The sequence below is a fragment of the Apodemus sylvaticus genome, chromosome 8 (genome assembly GCF_947179515.1).
Source record: "Apodemus sylvaticus chromosome 8, mApoSyl1.1, whole genome shotgun sequence".
Classification (NCBI taxonomy): Eukaryota; Metazoa; Chordata; class Mammalia; order Rodentia; family Muridae; genus Apodemus; species Apodemus sylvaticus.
This window is the reverse complement of record NC_067479.1, coordinates 106,738,424-106,760,372: the sequence shown is the minus strand read 5'-3', so window position 1 is coordinate 106,760,372 and position 21,949 is coordinate 106,738,424. Positions and strand designations below refer to the sequence as shown.

The following is a 21,949-nucleotide window of genomic DNA, read 5'->3' as shown; positions in this document are numbered from 1 at the left end:
TGAGAACCATGGTCAGAATTTCATTCTGAGGTTTCTGAACCCTTTGGTTATAGAGGTTGTTTTTAAATTATTTCACTGCCAAAACACTGGATGTACTTTCTTCTGTTTGTTTACTTGGATGAATAAAAACCTCCTACTGCCAGATGCGGTGGCCCATTGCTGAAATCCCAGCATTTGAGACAGGAGGATCAGCAGGAGTTCAAGGTCATGCTGGCCACACAGTAAGCTGGAGGCCAGCCTTAGGCTCGGCAGAACCCCATCTCAAACAAAACAAAGCACCCCCTGTGAATCATGTGGATATCTGCATGTGAAATAAGATGCAGACAGGAAACACCAATTTTAAAAAGCAAAACTATACTGAAGCAAAACTAAATTCCAGGCCAGCCAGGGCTATAAGGCAAGAAATGATAACAATCATTCAAACTCTATCAACATGTTTGTTATCTAGAAACTTCAACTGGTTATAATAAAACTAAAAGCACGTAACTCAATAACTTAGGGCTGTCAATAGCTCAGTAACTCGGGGCTAAAGCTGTAACTCCGTGGCAGGGCCAACGGCAGCATGCGAAAGGCCCTGCACTCAATCCCCAGAGCTTCGGGGCAAGGTCAAAGGTGCGGCGGTAACAACGCAGTGTCCAGTGTTCGACAGATTCCTGGGCCAACTGCAGAAGAAAAAGTATGTGTTCTTTTATAGTAAATGTCTGGCTCTACTGATAGCATTTTCTGAAGTCTGACCTAAAACAGCTGTATGAAGGAAAAAGAAACATCATGTTCCTGTCTGCCCACACGTTCTCCTGACCTTGGTGCACAGCATCAGAGTCACTCAGCATGTGTGATAACCCGCACTCACAAAGCTGTCTCCCAGCTCATCTGGCTCGGGTGGAAAGGTTTCCATTCCCACTCGCGTCTGAGGAATGGTACAAGCCCAACAGTATTTAGTAATCCATAGCCCTTGAAGACCAGTCTGCCAGGGAAGAACTGATTGGCACAGCCAAGGACTCTGATGGCACTGAAGCCCACCAAGGAGTCTTCAGCCATGGCGGGCACTGGACGTCTTTCCAGACAAAGCCCTGGCACAGCTTCCTTCTTCTGATTGGGGCATCAGGTTAGAATACTAAAAGCTAAGAGATTTAGAAATGGCTACTTCAGAAAAATCATCAAACAGAAAAAGAGCAAGTATCTACTGCTACGGTTTATGATGATCTGCAGTGCTCGCTGCAGAGACGCCCAGCAGACATGTTCCAAGAGAGCCCCAGATCCACCTATGCTGTAAAAACTATTTATTCTCAATCCGGGGCTTCTACCCACCTTTGATCATTTAGTACCCAGATAAAAGATACATACTACCCTTTTATTTATAATAAGTCTTTATTAGCACTAGGGCTGGGCAGATATCTATGCTCTGTGCTATTAAAATCCATTTCCTATTGACAACCCCAAGTTATTATCGTGTTCTGTCTGGGCCGCTCTCCACTCCCATCCGCCAGCCCTCACGGCCCTGCTTCCCTGACTCACTAAGCCATGGCGTCTTTCTCCTCCCTCCATCTTTCTCTCCGCGTCATGGTCTCCTCTGACCTTCAACCCCAGGGACCCAAGACCCCCTGCCCATCTCTCCTTTGCCTGACTATTGGCTGTAGGCATCTTTATTCACTAATTGGCAGGCAAGGCTACATAGCATCACTTGGGAATGAACAGACTCTCTCACCCCTGGGAGCAATCGGGCCTTGGGGCCAGTACTTACCATTACAATACATATCAAAAGATCAAATCTCAACAGACCTACAGGAATTATAACAACCTATGTAGTCAGTCCTAATCCACAAAGGGAGAATCCAGAGGTTCTAATCAGAAAGCCATTATAAGCAGGCAATGTGAGTCGAGTGATTTGAAGCATTTACCTGCAAGCTGTTGTTAAGTAGATCGAAGTCACTGTACCTTCTCACGATCTGTAAGAGACAGAACAGTGGTGTTTTGATTCAGCCAAAGGCATCCCTCTCCACTTCCTGACCGGGGATCGATTTTCCGGTGCTCCAGAGCTGGTGCATGTGTGCCAGCAGAGAGGTGCTACCCAGTGTTCACTGTTTGACTGATAAGCCAGAGTAAACTGGCTAATGCCAGTCAAACTCACAAAGCATCAACAAGATATTTAAGCATCAACAATTTTTTTTATCTTATTTTCAGGACAAACTGCCTTTGTAATATCTTCAATCTTAACTGAGTCCATGCAAGGTTGGATTAATGATTTGCAAAAGAAAAAGAAAGTTTTACTGAGCATAAATGACCACGAGAGGGGGCAGACAGCTCTGATGCCACTTGTCCTTGTCAGGAATAAAACATCATCCAGTCAAAATGGCAGCACCCCTAGAGACTAAGTCTGTTCCTGTAGGTAAGGCTGTCCCACCTCTTGGCAGACAGTCCGGTTTTTATGTCCTGTGTCCTTTCTCCGTTGTAGCGATATTACTACTTAGAACATAGCCAAGTCCTACTAGCCTGGTGTGCTAGCTACTTTTATGTCAGTGTGACAGCAGCTAAAGTCACAAGGGAAAAGAGAATCTCAACTGAGAAAGTGTTCCCAACAGGTTGGCCTGTGGTGCATTTTCTTGACTGATGACTGATGTGGGAGGGCCTGCCACGATGGGCTGGCTCCTGGGTGCTGGATGCTTACAGCAGACTGAGCAAGGCTTAAGGGACAAGCCGGCAAGCAGCACTCCTCCATGGCCTCTGCTTCAGATCCTGCCTTCCTATTCCTGCCCTGGCTTCCCTTAGTGATGGACTTAAATAAGCTGTAAGGTAAAACAAAACCTTCCTTCCCCAAGTTGCCTTTGTTTTAGGTGTTTTATCAGAGCTAGAAACCATAAATAAGACATTTAGTAAGGAAATCATTGTGCTTTTGAATAGTTTGAATTCAGTCTTTATCACTGTTTCTCAAATGTAGATAAATTACCTAGATCTCACCTAGAACCTTACCTAAAGAGAGTGTCACCCCGGGGACAGGGGGCAGGTCCAAGAGCCCCTGTTTGCTGAGTACCCCAGGTTTATAATGCCATAGATCCAGAAAACTTGCTCTGACCGCCCAAGTGCAAGAAAGACTAATGCTGGCGCAGAGGAATGGTCTAAGAATGGAATGAATTAATATATATGAATCAGTGCTGAACCCCTCGCAAATGCTCAACAGATGACAGAGAAAAGCAGCGTGACATTTTCGGCAGAGAACAGACCACGTTTGGTGCACTCAGTCAGAGACTGCCTAAGGTGGGGCCAAGGTTTAAGCTGGATCACAGAGCACAGACTATTAGAAGGGGGCAGGACGGTGTCTTAGTCAGGGTTTCTATTCCCGTATAAACTCATGACCAAGAAGCAAATTGGGGAGGAAAGGGTTTATTCAGCTTATACTTCCACGTTGCTGTTCATCACCAAAGGAAGTCAGGACTGGAACTCAAGCAGGTCAGGAAGCAGAGGCCATGCAGGGAAGCAGAGGCTTGCTTCCCCTGGCTTGCTCAGCTTGCTCTCTTATAGAACCCAAGAGCACCAGCCCAGGGATGGCACCACCCACAAGGGGCCCTCCCCCCTTGATCACTAATTGAGAAAATGCCCACAGCTAGATCTCATGGAGGCACTTCCCCAACTGAAGCTCCTTTCTCTGTGGTAACTCCAGCCTGTGTCAAGTTGACACACAGAACCAGTCAGTACAGATGGCAACGGTGAACACTAAAGGAGCCTCACACAGAAGTCAGCGACCCTCCTCAAGCCAAGCAGGATGGGGAGACCTTTAGTCCTTGACATCTCTTTCTCTCTAAGGCCAGCACTGAGAAAAGCAAGGCTGAGCATCTTAGGAAGAGCCTCCTTAGGAACAGCTGCTAGCACCAGTTGTCCAAGAGTAAACGTATCCATAAAATGCTGTGACGTCACTGTATGTCACTTCTAGCTGGTATACTCCATTTCAGGGTTTCAGGACTGAGTTGGAGAAGAGTTTTTTTAGAATATTCTTCCTGGTAAACATATACACACTAACCAAACCACCACAAACAAAAAAGCCCTATAAGAGTTTTCTAGATCTACTGCATTATAAACCTGGGGTGCTTAACAGTCTTAAAGCTAAAGAAAAGGTTCATGTGTTAAGAGTCCATACTGCTCTTCCAGGGGCACATTTTGCTTCCCAACACCCATATCACGTGGCTCACAACTGCCTGCTGCTCCGGCCCTAGGGAATCCAACTTCCTCTTCTAGCTTCCGTAGGCATGCCATTCACAAGCACAAACCTTCACTGACACACGCGTATACATAGTTAAAATAAAAAATCTAAAGGCTTACACCTAAAAGAAATATGATTTGCAGTATATGAGTATTCTGACCCTTCCAGATTTTTTGACGCCCAGAGACAGCTTTGACCACAAGTTTAATTTTTTTTAATAGACAAATTGACAAAAATGCTTACCTGCCAGCTGTTTTCTGCAGAAATTCCTCTTTGTACCCGGATGATATATTCCTAAAGGGGATGAAATAAAGAGCTTTAGCTGTAAAATAAAAAACATGTCTGGGTGAGGGATGTGACTGGGTGGCCATAAAGTCAGTAGTATGAAGGCAGCTCTGGGTTCAGTCTTAGGTAGGGACAGCAGGGTGCTGCAGGCCACGGTGGTACCCATCTGTCCTCCCAGCCATAGGAGACTGAAGCAGGAGAATGACTAGGTGGAGGCCAGCTTGTGTTACACAGTGAGATTCTGTTTTAATCAGAGAATTGATGTGGATACCAAATAAACATCTGACTTCAAATAAAAGGGGCAGGGTCATGACTCAGTCAAGAGCGCTTGTTACTCTTTCTGTTCCCAGCACCCCCGTGGTAACTCACAGTCATCCATAACCTCAGTTCTAGGATATATGTCCCCTCTTCTGACCTCCACGCATAACAGGCACACACAAAATACATACAGACATGCAGACAAAATAAGCACACATAGCATAAATGAATCTAAAGGGGAAAAGGTTTGAGGGTGTGTGTGTGTGTGTGTGTGTGTGTGTGTATGATGTTATTTTGTGGTAGTTTTTGTTTTCCCAGACAAGATCTTACTATGGAACTCTGGCTGCCCTGGAACTCTCTATGTAAACCATTCTGGCCTCCAACTCATGGAGATCTACCTGCCTGTGCCTCCCAAGACCTAGGGTTAAAGGTATGGGGCACTATGGCTGCTTTAAAAGAAAAGCTTATAAAAAGGATTTTAAAAAACAGACAATTATAGCTTGGACATCTCTAATCGGGAGATCCAAATCTCAAACACTCTGAGTCCTCACACCATTGTCCAAAAAGTTCCAGAGTTAGCAGAGCTAAAACGCCTGCAACCCCAGCGCCTGCACTGCTAGCTGGGAGCCCGCAGCAGGAGGACCGCTAGCTGGATACCAGCCAAGGCTACATCATCTATGCACAGGGAGACCCTAACTGCACAGAAAAGGAAATTAAGACTCTCTGGGCAATGGTGGCACACACCTTTAATTCCATCAGGATTCCATCCTCAGGAGACCGAGGCAGGTGGATCTCTGAGTTTGAGACCAGCCTGGTCCATAGAGTAAGTTCCAGGACAGCCAAGGCTACACAGAGAAACCCTGTCTCAAGTGGTGGGAGTCAGAGAGGAAGAAACAAAAAGACCCAAACACTCAGGGAAACTATTTTTGAGCTTAGGTTCAATGAATGGTGGACAGCTATTTAGAAACAGGTTTGACTAGAGAATGTGGCTCACTTGTTTTTGAGACAGGTCTCTTGTAGACCTCTGTAGACCTGGCTAGCCTTAGACTTTGCAATCAGTCCTCCTGCTTCAGCCTCCTGGATGTTGGGAGCATGGGCGTGGACCACTCATGGTCCCGAGGTACCAGTGCCCGGGTTCTTCTTGCTGCCTGTGTATGCATCTTAGGCATAGGCGATGACACTGTCTGAAAGGAGGCTGAGGATCTACTGTCAGACGACATAGATAAGATTATGACCCAGCAGCAGGCATCTGTTTTACTGAAGAGGGAAGGCTCGTCCTGGATGGATGGGCTGTCCCGAGAGAGTGAACTTTAAAAGGGCAGCAGAGCACCAGCATTCGTCCCCCTTGCTTCCTCACTGGAGTCCCCGTGACAGCTGCCTGTTCTCCCGCCATCAGGCCTAGGGCCTGAGGACTGAATGGTCCAACTGTAACCAAACAAACTTAAAATTCTTTAAGTTGCTTTTGTTCAGTGTTTTAGCACAACAGTGGGAAAAATAACAGTTCAGTCAGTCTCCTCCTCCTCCTCTTCCTCCCTCATTTTTTCTCTCTCTCCCCCTCCTCCCCTTGCCCCCTGACTCCCTCCCTGGCTTTTTGAGCCAGGGTTTCATTGTGTAGCCCAGGCTGTCCTCGAACTCACAGAGATCTGCCTGCCTCTGCTTCCTGAGTACTGCAGTTAAAGGAACATGCCACCACCGTCCTGCAACTGTTCAGTTTTCTAATGAAAACTTAAATAAAGCTGACATTTTGGTACATCCTTTAATCCCAGTATCCATGAGGCAAAGGCAGACAGACCTCAGGAGTTCAAGGCTAGCTTTGTCTACATAGTGACCTCCAGGACAGTCAGAGTATGTGAGAGGCAACATCTTCAAAGCAAACAAACAAACAAAATCTTATATTAAGTTTCATTATTTTCCCTGGATCTCACAAGAATATGAGAGAAAATTGACTGCTGAGAGCTGTCCACCGACCTCAACAAGAGCTACGGTGGTGTATGCTCTCTCTCTCTCTCTCTCTCTCTCTCTCTCTCTCTTTCTCTCTCTCTCTCTCTCTCACACACACACACACACACACACACACACTAAACTGAGCCCTGTGGTGAGAGGAAGGGAAGAGGAAGATTTATAAGTAAACTTAAACTGTAAAGAGACTGATAAAATCAACTGTATTTGGTAAGGACCAAGCCTATGATGGCGTAAGGAGCAGCAGGCTGTGTGTAGTCTGTAACCCCATAGCTGTGTACTAACAGACACAGGAAAGATGGGAAACTAGCAAGGGAATTGTGCTCAGGGCATTTCTCTTATGCTTCAATGGATCAAAACTCTTCCCTGACTAAAAAGACATTTGTTTTTGTTTTGTTTTATTTTTTCAGATTCCTCAGACCTAAAATACAAACTGGCCAAACTGAAATACCTCACTCAGATTTCCATTGTTTGGGGCTGCCCACTGCCCCAAGGCCCTGGAGACCTGAAGTCAGCTTCCTCCTGAGCTGCAGGCTGCAGCGGCACCCCACCCTTCTCACTGTCTCTGTGTGGATGAGAGGGTCAATCACCAAGTCCCCAAAAGACAGACAGGAGCACTCTGAAGTCAAGGCAGCACCAACCTAGGCACCTGTACTTACTTCCCAGAGAGCTTCCTCCCTCCCTCCCTCCCTCCCTCCCTCCCACTGGGCTGGCCAGCCTGAGCCTCCTGCTACCACACCACCACACACTTACTCTTGGCATGCAAGGGAGTGGGGAGCACTTGGGCACTGTGGCTAGTCACTGTGGTCTGGTGCTGGCATTTTTCAAATTGGACATGTAGTAGGACACATGTATGTGGCATGAAGAAGAGAGAAGAGAGACTTAAGGGGAACGTCCCCCATACAGAAATGAAAACCTCTGCATGGGCGGAAGGGCACCAGTGAACCAAGCACCCGCCCAACCTGAATGATCTTCCTCTTCCCTCCCTCTCAGCACAGGGCTCAGCTCACTTGTTCCCTTGAGTACAGTCCATACTCAACCTAAGGCTCTTGGGTTCTAAACGGAGCAGCATTACCCTCAGGTGACAGTGAGGGAGCTGTGCTCTGTGAGGCCAGCTACCTTATCTGGGATGGAGGCAGCCCTGCCTGTCTCTCCATTCACTCCCAAGCCCACATCTCTCCTGGCACTGCTCCCTCACTGGAAGGACCAGGAAGAAAGCTGCAAACAAGAGACCGCTCTGCTCTGTCCTGCCCCTGTCCCTGCCCCTGCCCCTGCCCCTGCTCTGCCCTGCCATGCTCTGAACTTCCCATGACACCCACTGGCCACAGGTTAAATCCCCAACCAACCTACACTCTCCTACATCCTGACCAAACAAACCTAACCTTTTCTTTCTATCTAATCCCTCTCGATCAGACTGCTGATATCCTAAAAATTCCTGTTTTATGCCCTTCAGTTTGCTGTTTCAAATATTTAAATACTAGGGCTCAGCTTTTTAAATGTTAACTGCTATTTCCATCCTGTATCAATGTTTGAGAAAATAGCTCTCTCTGACTAGAATCAGGTCTTGAAGAGATCTTCACATTTCTTATGTTCCAGATCTCACCCAGCAATGTGAGGTCAGCAGCGAGACAAAGCAAATAACTGTTGAGGGGCTTTTGTCACCGGCTTTGTCACCTGACTGCGCCCCTGGGAATGAGGAAGTCTGTGCCTACTGCAAACAGGTAAAATCACTGTACTCTAAGAGAGCCACAAGATCTCTGGGTCTCAGATTGATTAACTCTCTAAAGAATTAACATTCAGGGTTGGTGTGGTGACACACTCAGGAGGCTAACACAAGATAATAGAGTTCACAGGATGCTAAGCTTCAGGCCAGCCTGGCCACACAGCAGAGACCTTGAGTCAAAAAAAAAAAAGTACTTTGTTTAAGGTTCAAACTTAGAAAGACAAGCAGTGCAGCAGCTGTCTGAGGAACATCATGTCTTCTGAGGAAATCCCAGAAGAGAATGGTTCGTTCGGCTCAATGGCTACCTGCCTGGCTCCGGCTCCTGACCATCTATAATGTATCACTTAGAATGAATGATTCTCTTTGCTCTGATAAATGCTCATCATTATCACTGTTTCATCTGCAGATTTCAGTGCTAGAACCTAGTTTCAGTCTCTGTCAATTTCTGTGCAAACCAATACTGTGAAAAAAGAAAGAGAGAAAGGAAGGAAGAAAGGAAGGAAAGAAGGAAGGAAAGGAGGAAGGAAGGAAGAAAAAGAAAGAAAGAAAGAAAGAAAGAAAGAAAGAAAGAAAGAAAGAAAGAAAGAAAGAAAGAAAGCCACCCTCAAACAAACTAAACTCTTAAGGATTTTAAAGGCATCTGAAGAAGCACAAATTCTTAATATAAACTCTGGCAGGTGAGAGAAGCCAAGCGTATCTCCTTCCCAACCACTGAACTCTGTTTAAAACTTCTCACTAATCAGATCATAGAACCTTTAGCTCTATTCTTCCCAAAACAAAATTCCCCAATTTGGTTTATGCAAAACCAAAGAGCGCACGTTCACAGAACAGTTAAGGAAGGCATCCCAACCCACTTTGGTACCTGCAGTGAAAACATTCATGAACTGAGGGCCTTCTGAAGCCCATGCTCTCCTCTGTGGAAAGGTCTCTCCCCACAGAAGAGCCGGTCTGTACACACTTCAAAGACAGACGACGCTCCAGATAAAGACGGGTCTGAGGGGGAGGAAGCACTGTGAGCTCTGCTGACCTCAGGCGGGGCTAAGAATACATGTGCTTGTTTGTGTCTCAGACAGGGTCTCTCACTGTGTAGTCAAGGCTGACCCCAGATCATGATTCTCCTACCTCAGCCTTCCAAGTACTGGGATCACAGACATGTGCCACCTGGCCTTTGGATGCGTGTTAAACAGTCAACTCTTGGAGCATTTTATAGTACAGTGGCCCTTCAATTCTACCAAGAATATGATATAATTTACTAACATGAGAACTCAGTAACTAACCCTTCTATCAACGCAAAGCATAAACACACAATGGCTCCTCCACAAAAGCCATTAAATGAAATACAACTTCACTTATTTGTCCAGTTAACTGCAGAAACAGACACACTGACCACGTCTCAGCTGTCATACAGCTAGGACAGAGCACTAAGCAGATGGGCTGGCCTGCTGGAGGGCCACGTCCTCTGTGCTTCTGACCCGGGACTGCAGTGGGCTGGAGTGTCCCTCTCCTTTACACCACTGCTTCAAGACAAACCGCCTAGGTGTCCTGGTGTGTCACCACAACAGACATCCTGACTCAAGGCACAACTAGGACCTTCTAGTCTACCAGGCTAATTTTTCTGAGCCTCAGTTTACCCCGCTGCACTATCATATCTTTCAATGATATCAATGATTTCAATCAAATCAATGCAGCTATGATGGACACAAATGAGAGTACTGTTAGAGCTGCCACTGGGGCCTTAGCTCTCAAGGCGTCTTAGGTGAATGGCGTCTTGATGGCCGAGAAGTGCCTAGGACAAGGACGACAGCAGCAGCCATTCTCTTCAGCTGAGATAGCAAGTCTAGTTTCTGTTACTCCAGCTTCTACAGCATGGCCAATTAACATATGTACACTTAGGTTACATAATAGGAAAACAAATTTTTAAAACATTCATTTGCTCTGTGTGTGAAAGACAGAGGGGGGAGAGGAAGAGAGAGAGAGAGAGAGAGAGAGAGAGAGAGAGAATATGACCCTGTTGAGTTGGAGTTGGCTCTCTCCCTGACCATGTGGACCTCAGGAATTGTATTCAGGTTCAGGTTGTTGGTCTTGGCAGTAAGCACAATTACCCACTGAGCCATCTCACTGGCCCCCAAACCAGGTTTTAAAAAGTAAGTTGGTGGGGCTGGCGAGATGGCTCAGCAGTTAAGAGCACTGAGTGCTCTTCCAAAGGTCCTGAGTTCAAATCCCAGCAGCCACATGGTGGCTCACAACCATCTGTAATGAGATCTGATGCCCTCTTCTGGAGTCTCTGAAGACAGCTACAGTGTACTTACATATAATAAATAAATCTTTTTTTTTTTTTTAAAAAAAAGGTGAGTTGGCTTGTAGGCTTGGGGTACTCCCAGCAGTAGAATACTGGCCCAGCTGGAGGCTAGAGGACCGGAGGCACTTTGTTCAATGCCAGCACTGAGAGAAAACAAAACACAATAGAGGAGGGAGAGAATACACTTATCATTTAAAATATGTGGCTTTAAGTAAGACTTCTGAGTGATTAGGACAGAGATTCCTCCTCTGTTTATCAATAATAAATAGAGTTGATCCCTCTTTTCATTTGGTAAGGGAACTTCCGGTTATTTTATCACCAACTGGTAGGTTTTTTGTTTGGTTGGTTGGTTGGTTTAGCCTTTGAAGAAAGGATTTTTTTGGGTAACAGCCAGGGCTGTCCTGGAATCCACCTGTAGACCAGACCTGCCTCTACTCCCAAGTGTGGAATCAAAGGCACGCAGCACCAACCAGCCACACACTGGCATTGGAATTGTTCTGGGGAGAATAAAAAAAACATAACCTGAGAAAAAGTAAATTAAAATGTCTATTTGTACGATTTTAATAATGGTTCTCACCAAGAAGGAGAGCTGAGTACTCCACAGTCTCTTCAACCCAGTGAGGACATGACGATGTCTTAACACACGAACTCTAGTTCATAACCAATTATGCGTGTCGCCATGACGTTACACACCTCTTTGTCACAGCCTCCTCAAAGGTAACAAGCTCCTGTACTCTATCTAGGATCCTTCAGCGTATTCCAAATCCCAACAAAAGGCCAAAGTTCAGAGAGAATAAGCACTGTAAACAGGGCCCCTGAGCGCTCAGTGAGTATGGCCGGCAGTCGGCTGCTGAGCCTGACCCAAGGATGCTGCCACCCAGACATTCCATGACCTTAGGCACACACTTGCACGTTGTGCGCTTCCCTTCTGCGCATTCAGGTCAGCTGGGTGGGCAGAACCAGTCTATCAGGTCAAGAGGATGCAGCCTGCATATAGCTACATGGTGACAGTGACACAGGCTGACTCAGGTCATCAGGTCTGCACAGGTGGTGTCTCAGTACCCTCCTGTCACTGCTGTTAATGTAGCCATTAAATGCGAAATTACATAAGTCATTCATGCTATGTTCTTACGGGGCTGGTGCTGCTCTCAGCAGCTAGCATGGGTGATAACCTAACTCCATGTCCAAGTGGCTACGGGGAAAACTGAAAAACTGGCCACCCAAATCACTGCATCGTTTGCCATTTGGCCACTCCGAGCCCTGAGGTCTCCAACAACGACCCTATCTGTACTCCGTTTTCTCCCAAGTGAAAATGGGCACCAGTGACACGCAACCCGGACAGTTATAAGGATCAAATGAAAAAAACAAACAAACTAGAAAACCATGACTTGTTATAAAGTGAAATATATACTTAGCATCCCTAAGGTATTTATTTATTCAGAAGAATAAATGTCATCCCTCAGTATTTATCCAGAAGAAACGAAAATGTATCTTCACAATGTCTTTACCCTAATGCTCACAGCAGTTCTGCTCTTAATATACCCAACTGGAAGCGACCAAATGCTGCTCTGAGGATAATAAAACCGTGGTGTATGCACACAGTAGTCAGCCATTAAAGAACCGCGGAGCCAAGCCTGGTGGCATGTACCTGTCTTTCCAGAAACTTGAGAGGAGGCAAATGGTCATTTGAGCCCAGAGTTCAAGGTCAAGCTAGCAATGAAATGGGACCATCTCTCTGAGGGAGGGAGAGGAGGACACTAAATACTAGTAATATATTATTTTAAATATATGATATATATTTTATTGCGTGTAATTTCAATAAATTCAACCTAACAGGAATTAAGGAGAAAAGGAAGATGGGAAAAGAAAAGAGAAGACATCCATGATTAATGTGAAGTACTTCACAGCTTGTCAATGACAAGATCAACTATTCGACAACCACCACACTCACTTCAGTGTCTCTCAAGGGTCTAGAACTAAGGAACATCCCCTCTGACCCTGCACTATTTCTCTAGTTATAGCTCTGGTGCACCTGGTCCTACCCATCGCCACCTGGTTTCCTTCCTTCTCCCATCTTGTCAAGGACCAGAGATGCATCCTACCTTTACTGATTCATGACTTCCCTATCCAACTCATAGTACCCTATATCCCAGCAGCAATTGGTAGCAAAACAATAAAATAAAATCCTAAAACATCACTCTCATGTGCCACACACCTGCTCATGTCTCCTCTGCACTGCTGAGATCCCAAGCCTCCATCCAAGAAATTCCACAAATGTTTGGAGTCTGCTTTTTCATATTTACCCTGACACCACAATGAACGAATGGAAATGAATGTACAAGGCAGGAGTTAATTCCATCTTGTTTACCCCTGCACCTTAAATACCAAGTGCCCAAAACATGGAACATGTCTAGAGCAAGTTATGGAAAACAGTATTTACATGTATGACAACTGATCGCCTATCTACTTCAAATCTACAGCACACATGTGAAAAATCCAACATGGCTGGGCATGCCTGTGGCTCCAGCACTAGGGGGCTGAGACAATCAGACCCCAGGAGCTAACTGGTCAGCCAGCCTAGCTAACCAGTGAGCTTTCAGTTCATTGGGGGCACTCTGTCTTTGTAAGGTTGATAGTGAGAGAATACACTGGTGTGTTCTGGCCTGGGTATGGCATGGCATAGCAAATTTTTTCTAATAGTGCTTAACACCCAGGACATTCTAGAGGGAGGTTCCTAATGACTCAGAAAGGAAACAACTCAGAAGTCTCAAGAAGTCCCTGAAATTTATCAGATGCACAAGCCCCTCACCCCTCAAGTTTGTAGAAGCTGTAAGGACTGTGGAAGAAACTCATTAGTCTCTAACCAGCCTAGCTGTTTGTAAGAAAATCTAACCAGCACAACTCCCAGGAAGAGATACTCACTGACCTGTGAACCTGAGAGCTCCAGGCTTTCTGAGTCATTATCCATGCTGGGTGGGGGGCTTTCAGTGATGCAGTAGTCTCTGAGTCATCCCTGCTCTTGTTAGTAACCCCAATAAACTCAGTGGCTCACCAAGTTGGACTTTGGTGGTGTTGTACTTAGGTTTGTAATTAGTTCCTGGGGTGAATAGACATCTGTGTTGTATCTCCCCTGGGAAAGTATCACACAACACATGGATACACACATTTACCTGCCTGCACCATACACATCAACTCTCACAAAGAAAGCAGCAGACAAGCCAGGCATGGTGCCTCCTGCCTGTAGTTCCAGCACCCAGGAAAACAGCCAAGATAGGAGGCAGACAGACAGACGTTTGCATAGATGCGATTTGTAAGAAACAGAGAAGCATGTCCTGAGGAGACTCTGAGAGGATTACCGCACTTCAAGGAAGAGGAAAGGCTTACGTAGGAAGCTTCAGAGGCACTCTGTGGTCAGGTGGAATGTCCCTGGGCTTGGTCAAAAACTAAGAAGGCAGTCAGCCTCAGTTACCAACCAATGTGGGCATCAGAGGCTGGAGACCTCACTCCCTGACTTTGTCCCATATGGGAGTGTGCGACAACTTGTAATGTGGTAATGTGCAGGACCACACACACTTAGAGACATGCTTAGAGAGTGGCAAGGGACAATCCATGCTCTGCACTCTGGTGGGCCAGTGGGCTGCTCTCCACTGCGGATGCCTGAGCGTGGTGTGCGACCCACTTCCAGCTTCACTTCCTCTGCTTCAGCACAGAGGGAAGGGCTGAAGTGTGAAGGGCTAAAGCTAATGAGTCCCTGGGGAGAACAGAGGCCCAACAGGAAGGCCCTGAATAAGCTTCCCTCTTCCCCTCTAAGAGTGGCTCTGCCACACTTTCAGACCCAGCGGTCTTCCATATCAACACTCCATTCATTCCCCCTCCACCTTTCACCCCCCACTCCCATCCCCCACCCCCCATCCCCACCCCCCACCCTCGCCCCAGTCATGCTGGGGACAGGAGGAGTTGCTCAACTGACTTAATGAGGAGGATTGACTTGTGCTCTAAATCATGTCTAACAAAACGTGGGGAAATTCATTAAATGTTATAAGTAAAGATGCTGGGGCAAACAAGTGGGACCATGGGAAAGACGCATGCATGCTGCTTTCTGGTCCAGGACCCTCTGGACACCCGCAGCCACTAGTAAGCCATCTGTGTACATACCCCAAAACACACTGTGCAAGCTGCAAACTACAGCAGCTGGCTTCTTTTTTACAGTATATAACACATCTAGTATCTGAAGTACAGTTTTTTATAGAATATAATACACACAAACACACACACACATATATGGCACTAAAGCACATTACTTTAAATATAGTACATATATATGGCACTATAGTATATTACTTTAAATATAATACATATATATGGCACTATAGTATATTACTTTAAATATAATACATATATATGGCACTATAGTATATTACTTTAAATATAATACATATATATGATACTGTAGTACATTACTTTAAATATACACACCTCGCTGACTAAAATAAGTTAACTCTTCAAGCTTTCAGTTTTAATTTTTTCTTTTTTTTTTTGCTTTCTTTCTTTCTTTTTTTGGATTTGGTTTTTTCTCTTTTTTTTTCTTTTTTTCTTTTTTTTCTTTTTTTTTTTTTTGGTTTTTTGGATTTGTTTTTTTCAAGACAGGGTTTCTCTGTATAGCCCTGGCTGTCCTGGAACTCACTCTGTAGACCAGGCTGGCCTCGAACTCAGAAATCCACCTGCCTCTGCCTCCCAGAGTGCTGCAATTACAGGTGTGCGCCACCACTGCCCCGGTTTAATTTTCTTTTGAGTGTGTGCGCGCGCGCACACACACACACACACACACACACACACACACACACACACACGGGTGCACGCATTCATACAGGTGCATATGCACACATGCTTACTAGTCTAAGAGACTGACACCAGGTGTCTTTCTCAACCACTCCTTTGCATATGTTTTTTAAGATGGTGTGATGGTTTGTATACTCTTGGCCCAGGGAGTGTCACTGTTAGGAGGTGTAGCCCTGTAGGATTACGTGAGTGACTGTGGGTGGGTGTGGGCTTTAATACCCTCCACTTAGTTGACTGGGAGCCAGTCTTCTCCTAGCAGCCTTCAGGTGAAGATGGAGACCTCTCAGCTCCTCTGGCACTATGCCTGCCTGCATGCTGCCATGCTCCTGCCTTGATTAGAATAGACTAAACTTCTGAAGAAGAAGAGTTGCCTTGGTCATGGTGCCTGTTCACTGCAGTTAAAACTCTAACTGAGACAGATGTAGACTCTCAAGGGACCTGGAGTTTACTATTTCAGTCGGGCTGACCGGCCAGCAAGCCCCTGGGGTCTTGCCTCCCCATTCCTCAACTCTGGGGTTACTAGGACACTTTGTCACATCCAGCTTTTACATAAAGATCCAAACACAGATCGTTGTGCTTGCTGTGCCAGCCTTTTATCTTCCCATCTACCTCCTCAGCCACAGGGTTTAGATTATTTTCTAACAGTAATTTTTTTAATCCTAAAATCCATAGCTTGAAAGGCTTTATGTCAGTGAGGCTCTGAGAGGTTTAAAGACAGGTATATCAGTGTTTATAGAAAGAAGCTGTCCTGCCTGTTAATCTCAAAAGGAACTGGATCACAAGAACAAAGGACTGGAGAATGAGTGAGTCTGTGTGTTCTAAGTTTAATATCCTGAAATGTCACAAAACTTTCCAAGATAATAGAGGAGGTGGCCTGTTACTTTGGAAGGTAATGAAAACATTATAAATTGTACTGATAAATTCAAAGTTCTGTGGTGAATATAATAAACTGTCCACTTCTATTGGATAAAGTATGATTAGTGGATTATATAAAAATATTGCCAAAAAATAAGTATAAAAGAAGCTTTCTGGGAAAACTCCTGTCACAATACAGTAGAATTCCCAAGTTGGCATATAATCTCATTAAAAAAAGAGAACATCTCAATTATTTGAAAGCAATCGTATCACTAAAGTTCCTTGCACTTTCAACTGAGTTCTTTCTAGGAAGTTTGAGGATATACTGGTCTCTTCACTAGAGAAGGCCAGACTTCCCCTAAATTAGGTCAATGGCATTATCAATTGGAGATTAAGTAGTCAATTTGCAAAAACTTTCTCCAAAATCCCAGGATAAAGCATTTGTATCCTTAGTCAAAGTCTCAGTCTGAAATCAAAGGACAATGGCCTCCTCTCTGAAGAGACAGCACACTTTAATCTCCCTTCTATGTGCCTGGTATTCACAACTAACCAGAATGACAATCAGTTCATGAGCAAACCCGTGGGAGGAGTCTGCCACTCCCTTCCCAACCCTACCTGCTTAAGAGTTCCCAGGGGTGCCAGTGTGATGGCTCACCTGGTGATTACAGCACCTGGGAGACAGAGGAGAGTGACCACAAGTTAGAAGACAGCTTGGTCTATACTGTAAAGTCCAGATTAACCAGGGCTACGGAGTCAAACTCTGTTTAAAACCAGTGTGTATGTGACCCAACTGTGACCCAGGAACCCACATCATGGAAGGAGAGAACCAAGTCCTGCACGCTGTCTCTGCCCTCCACACAGGCAGGACCCAGACAGCCTCCATTCTCCTCACACCCAAATAAATGAACAAATACAATAAGAAGTTAATTTTAAAAGTACAGATTTCCAAGGGGACTCAGGGATTAAACAGTCCATGAAGTATTTGTCGCACAAGCAAAAGGACTTGAATTCAATCCCTAGCACTCCCACAAAAAAGTCAGGTACAGTGTCTCCTTCTAATGGCAGCACTCAGGGTGCAGACACAGGAAGGTTATTAAGGCTTGCTAGCCATCAGTCTAGCTAAATCTGAAAGTTCAAACACACACAGCGCTGGGGGCTGAAGAGCTGGGCCAGCAGTTAGGAGCACGTGTTCTTGCAGAGGACCTGGTTTGAGTCCCAGCACCCACATCGCAGCTCTCAACCATTTATAACTCCAGTTCCAGGAGATTCAACACCCTCTTTTGACCTCCAGGGGCACCAGGAACATATGTAACACACATACATACACATATACATATAGTACATAAAATAAATAAATCTAAAATTAACTAAAAATTAATTTTAAAAGGTGGTTGAGTGGGCTGAAGAGATGTCTCATTGCCTAAGAGTACTGGTTGTTTTCACAGAAGTCCCTGAGTTTAATTCCCAACAACCACATGGTGGCTTACAACTATCTGTAATGGAATATGATGTGTCTGAAATATGACAGAGTACTCACATATATAAAATAAATAAATCTTTTTTTTTTTTTTGGTTTTTTTCAAGACTTCTTCTCTGTGTAGCCCTGGCTGTCCTGGAACTCACTCTGTAGACCAGGCTGGCCTCGAACTCAGAAATCCGCCTGCCTCTGCCTCCTAAGTGCTGGGATTAAAGGTGTGCGCCACCACCCGGCCAAATAAATAAATCTTAAAAAAAAAGAAAGAAAAGAAAGGTGGTTGAGCTTAGAATGGTAGCAAACAACTTTAATCCAGCACCCAGAAGGCAAAGTCAGATAGATCTCTATGACATTCAGGCCAGCCAGAGCTCACAGTAAGACCATGTCTCAAAACTAATTAATAAAAATAAAAAGGCAGAGCACAATTAAGAATACACACAACTTTAGCACACACACCCATACACACACATACACAGGTACACACACACAGGCACACACACATATATATACAGACATTTACACACACACATACATATACATTTACACACACACATATATGTGTACACACATATAGACATATAAACACACATACATATACAGACATTTACCACAGACATACACACACACACACACACACACACACACACACGCACACACACACGCACGCACATGCACAGACAGTTCCACTTGAGGTCTAGGTTCCCTTTTCTCAGAATGTCAAAAGATGCAACATAAGGAGCTTCCTTTCCCAAGAAGCCCTTAAAACCTTCTGGAAGCAGGAAGGAGGAGGAAGTGACGCTCGCCTCGCGGTGGGAGGAAGTGTTTGCCCACGTGTTACACATGAACACACTCAAGCTCCCTTTGATCACCTGTATTCTGAGCCATCTCCCCATCATAAGGGAAGGGATGCTGTTTCTGCTCTTCTAACACAAACACGTTTCATACACAACAAGCCGCAGCCCTGGAACCCCACATCTCCTCCTAGGAACACCACCACCACGTTATTATTTATCCCACCACAACGCATTCCTAATGAGGTAACACTCAAAAGGGTGACAGATGCATCAGGTGCAAAAAGGATGTTTTTCAATAAAAAGAGATGACTTAAGTCTCTAAATGAATTAAATTACCAGTCTCTGAGAGTTCCCAGTGGAGGGTTTTCTGAGTGCTTTTATCAAGTTCTGTATAGTACAACTGGGGAAAATACACGAGTAAGCAGATGAGTGGAGAGTCCCGGGGAACACTGCCATCACTGCCACCACTGCCTCGCTGCAGTGTGCAGAAGTGCCGCCACCACTGCCTGGCTGCAGTGTGCAGAAGTGCCGCCACCACTGCCTGGCTGCAGTGTGCAGAAGTGCCGCCACCACTGCCTGGCTGCAGTGTGCAGAAGTGCCGCCACCACTGCCTGGCTGCAGTGTGCAGAAGTGCTGCCACCACTGCCTCGCTGCAGTGTGCAGAAGTGCTGCCACCACTGCCTCGCTGCAGTGTGCAGAAGTGCCACCACCACTGCCTCGCTGCAGTGAGCAGAAGTGCCACCACCACTGCCTCGCTGCAGTGTGCAGAAGTGCTGCCATTACCTGCCCCACAGCCAGCACTCGATATACAAACATCTTCAGAAGAATTACTTTACCAGGATTTGGGATAATGTAGACTTCTAGAGAAACCTCCAATTATCATCTGAAAAGGAAGTTGAGATAATCCTGGCACTGAGTTCTGCTTACCTTAACATTTCAGGCTCTGAAGACACCAATCTCTTATTTGTAATGAATCCTGAATAGGCATCCTGGTAATTCATGAACAAAGGCTTCGGGTTTTTGTTTTTTGCTTTGTTTTGTTTTGTTTTGGTTTGGTTTGGTTTGGTTTGGTTTGGTTTTTGTTTTGTTTGTTTTTTGAGACAAGTACGATTAAAGTCCTGGCTATGAATGGAGTTTTTAAAATTGTTTTTTTTAATGGTCACTAATTAAGAACCCAAGCTCAACCCAGGGAAAGAAGAAACTCCAATCCCACCTACATTACGGCAGGCAGCTTGTGCAAACAATGTAAAAGCAAAGATCTCAGATGCAATACAACAAAAACTCTACGAAAGTCAGAACTGCCCAGCTCACTGCTCCATTTGAGAAACTGTTTAGGCTACAAATACCACACACTGATCTTTTACTTCAAGAACGAAATACACCAGATGCAGAGTAAACGGCCCCTAAGCCAGAGGAACCCACGGAATATTAACCAGGAGAAAGCCAAGGGGAAAAGGCTAGTCACACTGCCAGCCTACCACACAGCAGCAAGGAACTGTGTGGATGTGATAACAGCACGCTGCAGATGCTGCTTCCTCTGGGCCTATTTCTGTGAGGCCAGCACTTTTTTAGTCTGTTGACTTGAGTTTTCCCCTTTATGCAGCTAAGAATTTACAGTTCCCCTTCCTTCTCTTATTTCTCCTAAACGTGCTGACAACTCACCTGTTGGCCAGTCACTATAATCCTTTCTCTAGAAAACCTTTCTTCTCAAAGCATTCTACTCTGAATACCTCCCACTTGCTGCATGCACGCCAGTGTTGGGATTACAAAAACGCACAGCTATGCCTGGTTTATTACCTCTATGCTAGGGTTTCAAACTCAGGTCCTCATACTTTGAAATGAACACTGCTAACCACTTAGCTATCCCTCTAGCCTCCTAGTCAATTTCTTTTTTGTTTGTTTGTTTGTTTGTTTGTTTGTTTTCGAGACAAGGGTTCTCTGTGTAGCTGTGGCTGTCCTGGAACTCACTCTGTAGACCAGGCTGATCTTGAACTCAGAAATCCGCCTGCTTCTGCCTCCCAAGTGCTGGGATCAAAGGTGTGCACCACCACCGCCCGGCTCTTAGTCAATTTCTTAAAAAAATATTTTTTTTCTTAGATTATTTATGATTATAGATGTTTCACCTGCTTGTATGTTTGTGCACCACTTGCCTGCCTGGTGGCAAATGAAGGCAGACAAGGGCACTGGATTGGACTGGGACTGGAGTTACAGACAGTGGTGGACCACATGTCAGAGCTAGGAATCCAACCTGGGTCTTCTGCTCTTAACTACTAAGCCATCTATTCTGCCCCTCCTGTTCAATTTCTTGAAGCTAAAATCATTGTGCTCCGTTGGGAAAAAAAATAAACAACAAAAAAAAAAACCGATTCAAGTCAAAGCCAGGCGATAAATCACCTACCAACACACGCCCAGCCAGCTGTCTGTCCCTCCAAGGAAGACTTTTTGGGAAATGACTCTGTGTTTCCTTATCTTCCTGGTGTCTGTGCCTTCTACACACAGCTTTTCCCTTCATAAATCCTAAGTCAGACTTACCCTATAATTTTGAGCTGTACACTCTGTTTTCTACGACAAAACAATTTGACAAACTAAAGCAACTATGGACAGAAATGAGCTTCCTTACCATAATAAACTTAAAGGAGAGTAATCCTCCACACGGAGGCCGCTAGGAAACACAGAGATGGAAGAGACAGACATCCTCACAAATACTTCATAAAGATATTTTTTTTTCACCCTTGTAACAATGAGTGCAACCGAGAGCCTGCACTGATTAGATCTATTTACATATGATGAAACTAAAATAAAAAAGAGGGGCCCAGTGGTTCATGCCGGGGTATATCTGTAACCCCAGCACTCAGAAGATGGAAACAGAAGGCTGGGGTTCAAGGCCAGAATCAGCTACATTAGAAATAAAAGAAGTTTCAGAGCCAGCAAAACGGCTCAGCGAGAAGTTAAGGCACTTGCCTACAAGCACGAACTGAACTGGACCTGAACAGGCCTAGCGGAAGGAGAGAGCTGACTTCTCAAAGCTGTCTTCTGACCACTACCACACGTTCACAGCAGCAAGCAAGCACCCTTCACACACACATTAAATAAATAATATAAAAATACGTAATTTGTAAAAATTTGAGTGAGCTGAGCGAACACGCTGGATGGAATCTCTATTAGTTCCAGGCCGGCCGGAAATACGTAGTGATGGATACAGACACACATCTCAAAACTGAGAGAAAAAAAGTTTCAGCGGCCTGCCCAAAGTCACATGACTGACACACAT

The 21,949-nt window shown here is 45.2% G+C and overlaps 1 protein-coding gene across 13 annotated transcripts in view; it reads right to left on the bottom strand.

Annotated features, from left to right (window-relative positions):
* The window catches only part of Pxk (PX domain containing serine/threonine kinase like), a 62,440-nt gene that overhangs the window by 37,893 nt on the left and 2,598 nt on the right, over window positions 1-21,949 (bottom strand). For 12 of the 13 annotated variants that reach the window (XM_052190238.1, XM_052190239.1, XM_052190230.1 and 9 more), the window contains exons 2-3: window positions 4,436-4,486; window positions 1,899-1,946 (exon numbers count right to left, since the gene is read on the bottom strand). In XM_052190238.1, the coding sequence (XP_052046198.1) occupies window positions 1,899-1,946; window positions 4,436-4,486 (99 nt within the window). Of the gene's footprint in view, window positions 1-1,898; window positions 1,947-4,435; window positions 4,487-7,447; window positions 7,540-21,949 lie in introns of those variants that run through there. The other variant, XM_052190229.1, reaches the window with a different exon arrangement.